This window comes from Poecilia reticulata, chromosome 7, assembly GCF_904066995.2.
Source record: "Poecilia reticulata chromosome 7, P_reticulata-male-v2, whole genome shotgun sequence".
In the NCBI taxonomy this organism is placed as follows: Eukaryota; Metazoa; Chordata; class Actinopteri; order Cyprinodontiformes; family Poeciliidae; genus Poecilia; species Poecilia reticulata.
This window is the reverse complement of record NC_088836.1, coordinates 21,114,920-21,130,465: the sequence shown is the minus strand read 5'-3', so window position 1 is coordinate 21,130,465 and position 15,546 is coordinate 21,114,920. Positions and strand designations below refer to the sequence as shown.

The 15,546-nt window shown below is 36.9% G+C and overlaps 2 protein-coding genes across 5 annotated transcripts; one reads left to right on the top strand and one right to left on the bottom strand.

Moving 5' to 3' along the window:
- Nucleotides 1-1,459: 1,459 nt before the first annotated feature.
- rpl32 (ribosomal protein L32) lies at nucleotides 1,460-3,954 on the bottom strand. Its single transcript, XM_008413961.2, has 4 exons — nucleotides 3,842-3,954; nucleotides 3,138-3,238; nucleotides 2,841-3,022; nucleotides 1,460-1,625 (listed from the first exon to the last, which is right to left on the bottom strand). The coding sequence occupies exons 2-4, from the start codon at nucleotides 3,231-3,233 to the stop codon at nucleotides 1,496-1,498; spliced, it is 408 nt and encodes a 135-aa protein (XP_008412183.1). The 5' UTR covers nucleotides 3,234-3,238; nucleotides 3,842-3,954; the 3' UTR covers nucleotides 1,460-1,495.
- A 1,973-nt stretch (nucleotides 3,955-5,927) lies between these two features.
- Nucleotides 5,928-15,147, top strand: ssuh2rs1 (ssu-2 homolog, related sequence 1). 4 transcript variants are annotated; one of them, XM_081609082.1, is made up of 14 exons: nucleotides 5,928-6,154; nucleotides 6,260-6,304; nucleotides 6,396-6,463; nucleotides 8,328-8,429; nucleotides 9,675-9,750; nucleotides 9,872-10,001; nucleotides 10,129-10,189; nucleotides 10,568-10,689; nucleotides 11,239-11,301; nucleotides 11,391-11,473; nucleotides 11,574-11,666; nucleotides 11,918-12,023; nucleotides 13,926-14,033; nucleotides 14,116-15,147. In XM_081609082.1, exons 2-14 carry the CDS (start codon nucleotides 6,282-6,284, stop codon nucleotides 14,254-14,256), a joined length of 1,176 nt encoding a protein of 391 aa, XP_081465208.1. In that variant the 5' UTR covers nucleotides 5,928-6,154; nucleotides 6,260-6,281; the 3' UTR covers nucleotides 14,257-15,147. The 4 variants fall into 4 exon arrangements, with proteins under 4 accessions (XP_081465208.1, XP_081465207.1, XP_081465206.1 ...); XM_081609081.1 differs by having other exon boundaries at nucleotides 5,929-6,304; XM_081609080.1 differs by lacking the exons at nucleotides 5,928-6,154; nucleotides 6,260-6,304; nucleotides 6,396-6,463 and adding exons at nucleotides 6,506-7,665; nucleotides 7,747-7,814.
- Nucleotides 15,148-15,546: the final 399 nt, after the last annotated feature.

Below are 15,546 nucleotides of genomic sequence, written 5' to 3'. Positions count from 1 at the left end.
GCAGGGACTCGGCGTTCTACCTTGTAAAACAATGCGCAGTCTGAGTGAGCAAATGCAGGACAGATGCCATCTGATGGTGAATTTCTGCAACAAATGTCATCCAAGGATACACACAACCCTCAATCTTGGAGATATTCAGTGGATCTTGACGGTAATAAGCTTTCTACCAAAGGACTTTCCAGGAGTTACACTGTTTATCCCTCTCCACCAATTGAAGACTTTGAGGTAGCACAGAGAAAAAAAATACTCTTGCATTGGTTGGTTTGGGTAACATTTTTTCCTCTCCTAATAAAAGGAATGTGAAAAAAATGGCTGTTGCATTTACCTGAGTTACATTTGTCTAAAATTTTCCTGAAGTCAAATGTGAGTAAAAGAATCAACAGATCAAAGTAGCTAACAGGCATACATGGTGAATGGTTTTATGATTTGCTCACCCTTCAAATGTACCGTCATTACAGCTTGTCCGACAAATTACTCGTCTGAGTCCCACAAATTTCTCAGATCTGTTATTTCACAAGCAATCCAAATCCCTCTGACAAATGACTCAAATAAGAGCTAAAAACACCAGTGTCTCCGAGATGTGAAAAATAACACTTTCTGAGGCAGACTATTGATGCTTTTAAAAGCAAATGAATTTTACTTTTTTTTACTGATGTTATTCTTAAAATAACATCACCCATGTTTAATAATTTTCCTTCCGAGGATGCCTCGTTTAGCTCAGTAGCTGTCATTCCTGTTTTATTTGACATAAAGCACCATGTTGCCGCTATTGTGACAGTTGCCCTAAAAATAAAGACTGATATTAAAGGTTGCGTCAGGTGTCATTTCTCATTTCACACACTGCTGGGTTAAAAAAAATTAACAAAAAATATGTCCTAATTTTAAAAGGCAATAAGAGCACCAATTTATGATTGCCAAAAATTGTAAAAACTTAAGCTTGTTGTCACTACACACTACAGGAAAATCTAAAAAAGAAAAAAAAAGTTAAATATTTTTGTCACACATTTCAGAAAGTAAAAACATCAAAATAGTTCAAGTCTTTATTTCTTGTATTTTTTGTGACCATGCCCTTTAATAAAATAAATGACTAAGAGACTTTAATTTTGGCAAACCATAAGTTTCAAAAATAAAGTCCCTTTTAGTATAAACCTGACTCACCCATTTAGTTTATGCCCAAAGCAAACCATTCTTATCTTTAAAGCTTGTGCCACACACACACACACAAGTCTACCTCTCTCTTACTATGTGCAATGCAGCCGTTATTTTTAACAGCTGAGCTTTTACATTCACACAGAACCAGCTTGTGTTTGTCACCCAAAGTTGAAGAATTATCCAAGCCTGAGTTAAGAGAAAATTTTTCAAACTGAATGTGCATAATTTAGTCTAAAACTTTGTTTGCCTTGCAAACCCACAAAACAGGCCTGCAGTAGAAGAAATAAGGCAACAGATCCAGAAGCCATTTTTGATTTTAAAGAGTTTATTATGAACAACCAGTTTATTCGTTCTCCTCGCTCCTGAGCCTGGCATTGGGGTTGGTGATCTTGATCGCCAGCTGAGCTGCTCTCTCCACAATCAGCTTCCTGTTCTTGGAAGAGACGTTGTGGGCAATCTCAGCACAGTGAGTCCTACAGGAGCAGAAAACACACCACTGAGGATTACAGTGCAAGACGAGGACAATCTACTGCTGAAATACTAATGAGAAACTTTCAGCAAAGAACAAACTGGTGTAAAGCCAAATGGCTAATATCAGGACAATATTTCAACACCATGTTCTGATGTTGCTCCACAATAAGTTGTCATAAATTGAGACAAATCAGATATTTACAGAACTTCCAAATAAACAGTGGTTATTAATGTTTTAATATCTGGCTTAGGGAACTACAACAATAAATAAGGAAATTATAATAACATTATTTAATATATATTTTTTTATTATTTCTCAAATTGCTTACTAAAGTGAAATAAAGACAATGTCACTAAATTAGGGATTCCATCTTGAGCTGGACAATGCTTTCATTACAAACAATTAATAAACATTGCATTCATGTAGGATTGGGAACTCGTGCTATATGAATGCAATGTATATAATCCAACGTTGTCTATGCTGGTATGGGAACTAAATTAGGAACTTTCACATCTGGATGAACCTTCTCAAGCAAACATCTGGATGAGTTCAGACATGTGACTTGTCCTCGACTTTATCTTCCCATATACAAATGAAAATGTATTTTTACTCTCCCTATTCCTCATAAAGAAACTGCTCAAAGTTTGTGGTCATTATAAACCTAACAGACAACTCCAATGTGAGAACACTTTAAAAAGTAAGACTTAAGCTAATCATTTTTATTATGTTTGAAATAAACTTAGATTTGCTTATTTTTTTGCTAGTTATATAAGGTCTTGTTTCAATTAAGACAAACATTTCTAAAACTTTTATAGCACAAATACATTATTAGTACAGCACTGATTTAAACCTTTTGAAAAAGATCTGAGACCATAAGAAAAAACAATAAAAACACAGCAATGATAGAAACTACATTTCAGACATGATAATCGGAGTTTTGCTGTGACGGTCAGTCTTCCCTGCAATATGTGCCTCTACCAAAAATCATCACGACCATCTCATACCGCCTCAACTTCTTTAAAACATCATCTCTTATCAGAAAAGGCCCCAATAAAGTTTGTGTAACAAATTCCCTAATTATTAGTTAACAAACCTTGTAAAGCTTTTGTGCAAAACAAACTGTAAAATCTTTAAGTTTATCTTAATATATTAAGAAAAAAATTCCAGAACAACCCTTGCCATTTCTCAGCTAAGCTTGTAAACTGGATCAACTTACTTGTTATTCATCATCAGAACCTCCAGCTCCTTGACATTGTGCACCAGGAACTTCTTGAACCCGGTTGGCAGCATGAACTTGGTTTTCTTGTTGCTACCATAACCAATGTTGGGCATCAGCATCTGACCCTTGAACCTCCTGCGAACCCTGTTGTCAATACCTCTGGGCTTGCGCCAGTTTTGCTGTTAACAGACGTAAAAAAAATAAAAAAAAGAATATATCTCACTTACTTACTATATCTCACCTTTAGTAAGAGAGATAATTGTAAATTGTGTAAGACCTGCCTTCCACACTTACCCTAATCTTGACATATCTATCAGATTGATGGCGAATGAACTTCTTGGTTCTCTTCTTGACAATCTTGGGTTTTGTTAGGGGCCTGAGGGCTGCCATGATGACTGTGGACAAACAATTCAAAGCAAGGTTAGAATAAAACGTCAGCTCAGGACAGGTGTATATTTATATGATCATCTATTAGCGTTAACTGACCGGTGTGCAAACAGCACACTGCAGAAGCACTAAGAATATAAATTATGATAAACGCAAAATGCTTTCAAACTATGAACCTACAATCGTTCACAATCACATTAAGTGTGCGTTCCCATCGGAGTGAGTCAAATTAAACGTGTTGATCTACGTTAGCATGCTAGCTACAACGAAGGACTGCTCGGCTGTGTAGCAGGCCGTACTGCTTTTATTGAACATTTTGTATATATGAGATGAACAGAATAACAATACTTAATCGACAGTGTTTAAATTTGGCGACATTTTTATGCTGTCTATAAGCCATGCTACAAGTTGGCCTTGGCTGGGCGCTAGCCGGACAGCCGCTTCAACAGCAACACTTCACTCCGTATGGACAAATTCAACACAAAACCGATCATATTACTGCTAATATGATCTATCCTGTAAATGATGGAGGTCAATAACAAATTATCAACATTGGGTTAACAAGATGATGGCGAAATTCATGAGGATTAAGTTAGATTCTCTCAACTCACCCGCCGATCTAAATCCAAAAGGGACTTCGGCGACGGCGGAAAGAAAGAAAAGGACTTCCGCAAATCTGGCAATGCCTTATGGGTGATGTATTTTTCTGTGAAGAACAGGAAACTCTTTTCGGCACAAGTAAAATAGACGTTTCATTTTAAAATAATTTTTCAAACCATATGTATGAAACTAAACTAAAGGTAGGGCTGCAATTAGCTGAAATATATTTAGCAGTGCCTGTTTTTCTTTTTTTTTTTTCTTCAGACATGACAATCAACATTCCGGTCAAACAGCTATATTGTGTTTCACCTCTGATAATAACATCTTTAGCTAATCTGCTAAAATCGTAAGATTGTTCAGGTACATAATCATGGATTGGTTTATGTTTGATTGAGCCAGTCAGTACCTCAACTAGCTTTACATCAAATTAGTCTTTAGAGAGGCCGTCCTCTGACGTGCTTTGATCCCTAATCCGTCAAACATCTGATCCAAAGCAGCGCACCAATACAAAGTGAGCCATTGGCGGTTATACATTCAGCTAAGACCAAGAAATTGACAACAGTGACAATTGTCACAGCATTTCACATTGCCAAATTAGAAGTTCCTTACTGATTATCATAATTAACACAATAATCTCAGTCTGGGTTGTGAAGGTAAACGTGTGAGTCATCCAGTGGACATTTCAGTTCCATGTTAAGTTCCTCCTCTGTGGTGGGCTCCTGTGGAAGTCTGCAGGATGAACAACTGCAAGCCAGTGTTGGATCTGAAAGACTCAGAGGTGTTGATTTAAAATTGTATTAGTTGTTTTTAAATAGACTCTTACTTTTATTTTTTGATTTCTGTCTTTCGCTTTTACTTCTGTTTCATTCATTCTCAATTAGGCATTAACAGTCCATTAAAACTTCCCTGCATCACAATAAAAGATTCATTTGTTCTTTCTCTACTTCCCTTTATTTGTGTCACCATAATGTCTGTGCCAGTTAGTGTTCTGTATGTTCAGTGGGAACATAATGTCCTGTCTGGAGAACACTAATCATAGCAATTAGTAAGAAGAAATCTCAATATTAAGTGAAAAATTAATTGTAAATTAACATGCACACAACTGTCTGTGTCAGTGTTATTTGCTTTGTTCAACAATGGCTGTAAGGTACATAATTGGTGTGAACATGCAGTATGTAAGGTATTAAGAAGTTTATAATTATAGATGCATGACTTTGAATTTAGCTAATTTTAATATTTTTATTAAGTGTTAACAAAATTTTAGCTTTGGAAATGATGTTTCACAGGTGCACCACACAACTTAATCCAAAAACCCACTAAAGCCCATCTATACAAAGAAAAAAAAAACCTTCATTTAATTTAGTGAAACTGGATTTCAATAATACTTTTGAAAACACTAAATATATTTTCCACAGATCCCAAAGTCTTATTTATAGTATCTGTTATTGAAAAAACATTTTTGTCTCTGTTTTCACTAAGAATTATTTTAAACTGTGTTTACAAAAATGTGTTCAGTATACAATCCAGAATGTCTGAGCAGTTTAAACATGTAAGATTTTGAACTACAACTGGTCAAATGTTTCTCCAGACTCCCAGAAGAATAACAAAACAAAACGTTTTAATTTAGGCAGAATCATACATTTCAGATCAGATACAGACTTCAGCATCATCATCAGCCCCTTAGAGTTCATCAGTATTACACAGTGGTTCACAGAGTGCCATTTCAATCATCTGGACATGCTAATGGGGCATGTAAAATTTGACCTGGTTGCAACTGACATACCTTTTCTAGTCTTCATGAAGTTTAAAGCTGAAGACTGATCGGTGTGTGAGCTCCAGCTCTTTCTGGTATTGTGGGTTTGATGTCTTTTAGTTGAGAAGCCCCTGGTTCAGTCATTGTGTGAAGATGTGCAGATTGCTTTGATTTTATAACTTTCAATTTCCATGTGGTGACCCACAGGCTAAACCACTGGACAAAAAAACAACAAAAGAAAACAAAAAAATCATCTGAGATACTACACTGAAATTTAGCTGCTGCTGAAATTTCCTGTTGTCAAATTGTAACAATATATTTGGCTTGATATCTTTTATCTGCAAGAACAAACTATTTAAAACTATTTATTTAACTAACTGAGAGAAGGATTTCTAAGATGTATCTTCCTGTCGGCCTCTTTCGACCTATGGTTCTTTACACTTCCTGATCAGATGTGAAGACTGCTATGTGCACCTTTTCACTTCACAGATTTGCTTTATAAAAGTTCCTCTTTTTGTGTCAGATTTAAGGGGCGGTAGTTGTGGGAAACGGTCTTGCGGTGTGATTAAAGGTAAATCATTTTGTTGTCACATGACGATGAGCTGTCTGACATTTCCTCATCGGGAGTAGGTCACAGCTCTTGTTAGGACGCGGTTTATTTTTTTTCCTGTTTCAGCTGCGGGACATAGGACCGAAAGATGGAGTCTCAGCCTATAATGAGGCAAGTATTGTTTGTGTATTTTATTATTATTATTATTATTATTTCACAGTACTCTGTTGCTTAAATTTTAGTTTCACTTTTCTAATTTCAGTGGTGGGCAGTACAAGAATTATGGCATCGCCAATCCCGGTTACATGCCAGCCGCGGCAGGAACAGCGGGTAGGTTATGAGCTACGAACTTGAATTTCGACTTCATTCGGTGTATTGTCTTTTTTTAATTAATGTAACAGGTCAACATAACTTTCGTTTCCGGTGACGTCACATCTGCTTTTGGGTGGCCACGTGATTGTGTTGAGAATTCGGCAATCTTCGGGCCGCTCACGTAATGGTTCTTCTGGCTGATAAATTAACAGTTACATCACGGTTTTAGTTCACAGCTTCGGCTGCGGGACGTATTACTGATAGATAAACCCATGAAGCTTCATTTGGATCAGGTCAGCTAGATAAGGGCCAGTGTCCATGTCGAACTGGTCGTGGCCCTACAGAATACATGGATGTAAGGGGTACGAGGGAGATGTAATGTCCCCTGCCCCCCACACTTCCTCCATATGTACTTTTTTCGGTCGTTACAACTGTTTAATCTGTTGTTGACCGTGTTTGTCTGAGACGTCTTAAAACGCAGCATGAGCGTACACCTACACTACATGTTTGCCACACCTGTTATTTTTGTGCATAACACCAGCTGGAAACGTGCAGCGGAGCAGTGCTGCACGGTGTGACACAATCAAATGCAAAAAAAAAAAAACAAAAACAACTTTGTACAATTTTCTTTCAAACAAACCGTGTAAATCGAGTAATTCTGTTACATGCATAATGTTAGCTTAATAATGACTATAGTTAATCCATGCCAATATAATATTAAACTGGTAAGTCGAGGGCTGTCTAAATCTTAATTTTTTTTAATTTGCCTATTATTTTGTATTTTATCACTTCAAATATGCGAATACATACACATAATCTCATACGTCAAAGCTTTTATTTTGAAATGAAAATCAATTTATTTTTTATTGTCGGTCTCTTAAGGAAAAACCTAGTTGCCAAAGCATAAATAAACCCTTAAAACAGCTATATATTAGTAAAATAATAACAAACAAACAAACAAACAAACAAACAAAAAAAAATACAAATCCCACCCAAATATATCCGTTCGCTTCAAGCTCCACTCAAAAAGACTTCGGATCCTGCGAAGCATCCGGATATCAGGTCCCGTCACTACCGCAGTAATAGTTAGGGGCGAATAAAGGAGGGGAACCAACAAGCAGACAGCTGGGTGAGACAGGAAAAGAAATCCAGAGAGAATATCGGTCAAAAATCCAGTTGTCACCGCGCTCTCGCAAAATGGATTATCAGCGTTTAACGAGGTGAGGGTCGCTTCATGCTTTCGATTTAGAGCAAAAGTTAAACAGCTTCTTAACTTTTCGTTTTACCGCTACGCGTTTCAGCTACGGTCAGCATCAAAATCACGGCGTTGCCAACCCAGGTTACATACCAGCAGCAGTGGGACCAGCAGGTATGACCTCCTACAAACCTGTATTTCTATTACACCCTGAGCACAAGACGAGTTTTTTTTTTTTTTTTTGTATGAGTGAGTTCCGCGTAGTAACCTAGGTCGACGTAACATCTGGAGATGGGTGGCAACATGTTTTTGCAGTTGCTTAAATTTCAGAACTTCGAGTTTCTCACTTTTATTTAGACTGAGGGATTAAGATTAACCTGGAAGCTTCAGATAAGTCAGGCTTTGGGTTTCAGAAATCTGTAGGAATGAACACCATAACCGAAGGGCACGGTAAGTCACATTATCTGAGGATTTTGACATGAAGGAACATGTATTCATTTGAAAATCTCAAGCTCTATTACTTTTGCTGACATGGGTTAAATGGCCAGCTGACTTCCTCTTTTGCTGTGTTGTTGTGTTGAATTGTATTACATAAAAACAAAACTTAAAAAGCAACAACAATATGTATCTTATTTCAAAGTTTGCGTCTGTTTCTGACTGGACTGGTCGTTCCTGTTTTTGATTTAGCAATGCTTGCCCCACCTGTCGGGGAGCATCCGGGCCCCAGCGCTCCTCCGGCTGGCATGTTTGACAACATGCCTGGATATGAAGGGACGGTGGTGGGAGGAGGTACAGTAAGATATACCGACCCACTAACTTATTGTTCATAATTCATAAACAAGAGTTTTAAAGTAAAAACAACAAAAGATGTACATAGTAACACAATATGTTTAATTACAGATGATTAAGATTTAAGTTTTTTTTAATTTGTGCCAGGTCAAAAGAAATTTTATGTCAATGCACTTCACACGATAAGCACAATTACATCTGGTACAAATATACCAATACCTTTCTTCAATTCCAAATTTTTTACAAGAGGAGTTAATAAAAATACCTTCAAATTAAAAGGCCAATTACTCTTTTTGAGGTTCCGTTTAGGAAAGAAACGTGATTACACTAAGAAGCTCTGAGCCAGCAATACAATTGTATTGACTTCAAATAAGCTTAATATTGTTAATGACATGGTAGCACTAGCACACAAAAAGGTATGACAGTGGCTACGTTTAGGAAAGAGAAATGGTTAAACACAGAATGAAAGGGTCACGTGTACCTTCTATGAACAGACAAAGAGAGAGAGATCAAAAGAATGATAGTCTCAATTGCTGGTGATAATGCATAAATAGAAAGCAAAAGAAAATAACAGAGCAAAGAAAAAGAGATGGCTGTTTTTTTCATCAGTTTAACATTAAAACAACATAACTGCTGAGAAAACTCTAGGAAATTTATACTAACCAAATGAAAAATGCTAATCTTGTCCAGACAGACAAGACCGGAGGGAGGGATAGGATAAGATAAAGACGGTAGCAACTGTATTCACTCTGAAGGGAGCGGTCCAAAACTTTCTTGACAAATATTACGGAGGAAGTGAGGCTTATCCTGCCAATTTCACACATTAATAATTGCAACAACAACAAAAAATTAAATGGGACATGTTACTGCTTTTTCTACTGTTTGCCTTTTTGGTGGTGACTCGTATAAAATAAGCAATCTGCAGAAAGTCTATTAAACTACAATGTGACCCGATTATTGAATTTACTGGTAGTTAAATATATTCAGCAATAAAAGTCTTGGATATAACTTGGAGTGAAATAACACTGAAGAGTAATGGTTCCTAAGTTGCTTCACAATTATTTCACAATATCCATTTCTGCTTATTCACAAACACTTTTGGAGATTTAGAAACGGTAATAGAATCTAGATAGATGAAAACTGTTCCTTTACAATAGGTTTTGGACAATAACACTTGAGGTCAAATATTCTTTTCCTGAATAAAGTAAGAAACCTCACTGAAAGGACTTTTAATTTTTGTTACAGGTGGGTTTCTTCCACCTCCCATGCCTGCTCAACCAGTCCCCCAGCCTTCACCTGGACCTGAACAGCCACACTGGAGGTAATGCTGACACCATGCCCCGTCTTTTAATTAGGATTAGGATATTTAAGACCGCTGTTAGTTAATTTGTAGATATTCCAATATGTGTGACATGTTGCATATTATTGCTTCTTGCTTGCAGTATCCCGTCTATAAGTGAAGATACTGCCAGAGATGCCTTTAGCCTGTATGTTTCCAGCAAATGTTGCTACAGTTCTGCGCCAGTAAAGGACGGTGTTATCATCAACATGGAGTCATTCAATACTTACAGGGTAAGAGGGTTTGTAATTTAGAAATGTTTTGAAAAAAGCTGTGAGAACTGAATAAAAGTGAACAGATGTGGCTCATTAGATTTTTCCTTCCATGAACTACTCTTTTTTTTTTTTTTTTTTATTGCAGTATCGCCTAGAAACATTTACTGAATCCAGGTCTACAGAGTGGAGCCATGAGCCATACAACGGTGTGTTTCTGCCTCTAATGTCTTCAAAAAAATTAATAGGGTGATTGTGACAGTTGGATCAACAGCCTACACCTAAACCACCACCACCACACAAACACAATACAAAAGTGGTTCACGTACACAGGAAGCAAGGAAGAAGCCTTTTTGCCCAACCACACTTGGTCAACCACAAGTTTCCATTAGAGCAGTGGGAAATGCATAGATGCTTGTCACTATTCCTGCTGTTGGTTCTTGCAGCTCACAATGTGACATTCTGTCATGTTAATTTAAAAAGTGTAAAAGTATACAGATTATTAATTAAGTACTCGGGGCTGTTTATTTTGTTAATTCATAATGTTTTGACCCATATGACAGTTTATATTGGTTAATATTGATCAGGCCAGCCAGTGGACGCCTATGTTCAGCACCCTCCAGGACCGTGGGACCTTCCGGCCAGAGCACCGACTTTTTTTGTGGACGGGGAACAGAAAATGAAAGTTCCCTACACCTCATCTATGAAGGTAAGCTACACAAATCATGCATGATGGGGAAAAAAATTGTTTTCCCTGTAAACATCATTACACATGTATTTTTATACAATTCTTTAAGTTTGGATTCTTCTTTAGTCTTATGGTAACAAAGGTTTCAGGGAGGTTTTTTCTTCTTTAGCAAAACTTCTTTGAACTGGGTTTTGGGTGAGGGCAATAGGTGTTTCTTTGTAAGAAGCCTGAGAAAAAGACTTCCTGAGATGTGGGAGCTGGATCGGAGCTGCTGTGTATGTGACTGAAGAAGATATTAAAGAGAATTGTATGTGTTAAGTTTAACTTCTTCTTCCTCTCCTTCCTTCCCTATTTCTGTCTCTAGCTTGCCCTCTGAGGAGAGACGATTTTGAAGTTAATCTGATTGTCTAAATAAATACCTAAAAGACAAATACACATTTCTCTGATTGACTTGGTGTTTCACTAATTATCAAAAGAATATTTTATTACACCACCTAGTGTCATTCTGAATATATGCTACCTGGTGTATGTTTCTAAATGACAAGTGTGTAATTTATTCTGCTGTTCTAGCCTTGCCATGACTGTGTAGGAATGGGGAGAAAACCTTGCAAAGACTGTGCAGGCTCTGGTAATGTAAGTATTTTCTACTCGGTTAGGAAATACTGGAAGTTTTTATCATGTAACATGAGAGTGTCTCTCTTCCCTTTTTTTTTCTTCAACAGAAAGTGTGTTGGGTGTGTAATGGATCTGGTTTTCGTCATGGACATGATCGATGTCATCACTGCAGCGGAAGAGGGAGGGAAAAGTATGCATTTTATTCCTAATGACTTTAAGACAATGGGGAATGTTTAAAGAACTCTGCTGAATGCTGCATTTGTATTTTGAAAGTTTCTGCTTTGTTTCAGTTGTTCACAATGTCATGGGCAAGGATCAAAGCAATGTACCACATGTCAAGGAAAACAGCAGCTTTTGGTCTTCATCTGCCTCACTGTGAAATGGTAGAGTATTGTTAACCATGTTTATCTACCAAAGCTCTTGATTTCCTGATCCATTTGTATTCTAACCCTCACAGGGAGCAGGGCTCAGAGCCAAAAACATGAGATTCTATGTAGAAGCAGCTTTGTAAGGTGACCAAGCTCAGCCTTGGTCACCTTACAACAGAAGGCTCCTCTATATTAAAAGGAGTTATCTGAGGTGGTTCCAGTGTCTGAAGATGCTGTAAAATGATCAGTTGTGTTTGTGCTTGCAGGACAAACAACTCTGACAATTATGTTGTTGAACAATCAAGCGGTCTTCAGGTGTCAAACCTCAGTCAAGTGTCAGGCAAGGAGCTCTTCAGGGACTCTCAGTACTTGGTAAATTCTCCTTTTTATTTTGTTTTTGTAAAAAAAAAAAAAAAAGGCTAAATTATGTATTTAGGTCTTAGAAAGAGGTGAAGTTGTTGCCTGATATAAATTAATCTTTTCATTGATGGATGTTGTTATAGAGCTATTAAAACTTATTAACTCCCTGTGCTTTCAAGACAAACTAACTTTCCCTCTATATAAGATTAACTACTATTATTAGCATTTGTTTACTTTTTCTATCTATCTATCTATCTATCTATCTATCTATCTATCTATCTATCTATCTATCTATCTATCTATCTATCTATCTATCTATCTATCTATCTATCTATCTATCTATCTATCTATCTATCTATCTATCTATCTATCTATCTATCTATCTATCTATCTATCTATCTATCTATCTATCTATCTATCTATCTATCTATCTATCTATCTATCTATCTATCTATCTATCTATCTATCTATCTCATTTTATTTTATTTTTTTGCTGGAGGTCCCCTCTATTTCTCTTTCCTCGTTACACGCATATGTACAGAACTAACTCGATGGAAATGATAATACTGACATGGTTAAGTTGGTTAAAGTTGAGAAGCATGTAGTGGTTATTTTATCTTATTTACTTTTTATTTATATATATTTATGTATATATATATTATAGATACCATATTTTCTGCATTATAAGGCGCACCTTCAATGAATGGCCTATTTTAAAACTTTTTTCATATATAAGGCGCACCGCATTATAAGGCGCACAGAAAAGACGCTAGAGTAGAGGCTGGAGTTACGTTATGCATCCACTAGATGGAGCTGAACTAAAGTGAATGTCAACAGAACAGTCCGACTCGGGTCTGCAAGGAGAGCCTTCTGCGACTGGGCCGGGGCGTGGCCGGACGATGGTCACCCTTCTCCGTTCACGCACAGCATGTTCGTGGAGAACGTGGTGCTAAATGACCTGCAGACGACCTGATTCTAGACGGTCGGTAGGTAGATAGGTCAGTCAAACTTTATTAATAGATTACAAACCAGCGTTCTGACAACTATCCCAGCATGCACCACGAGCTGTTTCTTCTACGGCCGAAAATGAAGTTGGCGGCTGCTTACCGTAGGTGCTAGACCTGTTGTGGCTCAATATTGGTCCATATATAAGGCACACCGGATTATAAGGCGCACTGTCAGCTTTTGAGGAAATTGAAGGTTTTTAGGTGCGCCTTATAGTGCGGAAAATACGATGTATGTAAAAATATATATATATACTCACCTCTGAATGGCTAAAAGAAAATTTATGTTTTAGAGTTGCCTCATCCAAGTCCAGCCTTATTTCCAATTGCGTTTCTGTGACATGACCTTACCTCAAACTGGCTAAATGAAAATAATTCTACATTAATGGGTGCGTCAAAATGCCTTCGCAGCAATGTAAAATAAACACAAATGCTTTGCAGCAATTGTACATTTTGTATTTTCTCTTTTTTTTTTTTTTTTGTTACTGATAACATTAGTTTGCTCTAGAACATGGAAGTCTGTTAACAGGCAAATGCAGAAGAAACAGAGCAAATACGTTTTTCACTATAGACACCACAGTGCACTATTTATTTTTATCGTAACCGTATGTCTATAGGGTAAGCCAACAAAATTTTAAATATTAGACACATACTGCACCCTTTTAGAGCTAAGGCCATGTAAGTCATGTATCTTCTGCATGCAGCAACTTGTCCCAAAACTGTGAAAAACAAGTTGTCAAACAGCTTCTCGCAACGAGACTAACTGCATCCTGTGTGACAGTGATGGAAACCACCAGGAGCTCTCAAAGCATAACTGAATGTATTTCCTTCACTTACATTGACAAATGTCTGTGCATGCCCCTTAAACCGTGACACCACTTCAACAATATTTATTTAATACTCTCTACAGGTGTATCCAGTCATGGGCTTCCCAGACCCTACGATAGTGCAGGCTGCACAGCGACTTGTTGGGGATCATCAGGGCAAGTTCTCACGGACATCACGTATCCTACAACAGGTATTCAAAGATGTTATCACACAATGGAGGTTTGTTACCATGCAAAATGTTCACATTTTTTTGTTTTGTTTTTTGTCTGCAGCGTCAAACCATTGAATTGATCCCCGTCACAAAGGTCACCTATACATGGAAAGGAAAAACGTATATTTACTTTGTGTACGGAAATGAGTACAAAGTTCATACGGATGACTATCCTGCTACTTGCTGCTGCTCTGTAATGTAACTGAGATTAACATAGCATTCTGATTATATAACCAAATGTAAGAAATCAACTATTTACAAAATCTTTTAAAACATAGATACATTTTTGAACAGGGAGTCAAATTACTGTTGTCAACTAAATAATTTGGAAAAAGCGTCAACTGAGGCAGCAGTTGTGAACCAGCTGCATCACCCCGTCAAAGTTGATCAAAGTTTAAATTAGGCAGTCTGGAAAACTGTCTGGTCATTTAACAAGTCCATAATTTTTCCAGGTTAAAGGGACCATTTTGTTATCTGCGCACCATGTAGAAGACAGTATTAATGTTGATACAAATGTGTGATGACACTATTTCTCTTAATGATGGCTACTAGTTTAAAGGTTTTGAAACCTCCTGCGCTGACATTACAAAGTGAGACAATTTAAGAAAAAGACAACTATGAAGTGCACTGACAATTTAAAAACTAAAGGCTGGGAAAGTATCTGTTTTGTCTTTTTTCCACCCCAGCAAAGTACAAATTCATGGGCATATTGCATGTTAATCTTTATGTTGTCTGTGTTTTGTTGTTTGGATGGATTTAACAGATTATCTTCTACTTTTGTTTGTGATAGAATTTGTTGTAAAATAAATAAAGAGCACCACATTATTGGAGACAAAATAAGATTTAATCTGTATTACTTTGCATTTATGTAAGTCGATGGATCTTTATGAAGTAATTTACATTTAATATCAATTTAAATGTGCTCTAACAGTCACTGGCACCTGTATTCTAAATGTAGAGATTTATTTCCATTAAACATTATGCAAATATTTTACAACAATGTATTTCATGCAACATGAAAATTCTATTTCTAAGAAAATATTGTGACGCTTATATTAAAATTCTTGCATTAAAATGAAGGCTATTTTTGCAACATTGTGTCGACATTAGTGATGGGTCGGTCGCGAACGTTTCGGCTATTAGAGCCGGCTCTTCACTGAGAGCCGTTATACATTATGAGGGGCGGGGTTGCAAACGCAGCAGTGCAATGAACAGCACACCATAGGAGTGGAGAGTGGAGAGAGAAAATGAAAGAGAAAAGAATGATGTTATGGGTTTTTGTTAGATTTGTTTGCAATGTTCATTTGTTTTTGATTAAAATATACAAAAGTAATGTGTACTTTTGTCGCAGAACAAATCCATAATATCAAGAAAGTATAAGGCTTCATTGAATGTAAAAATTATTTGTCATGCAAAACATCTCTATTTCCCAAGTTATACTGAAATACGGGGCTGGCGATGATAAAGAGCCTTTTGGGAGCCGAAAGAACAC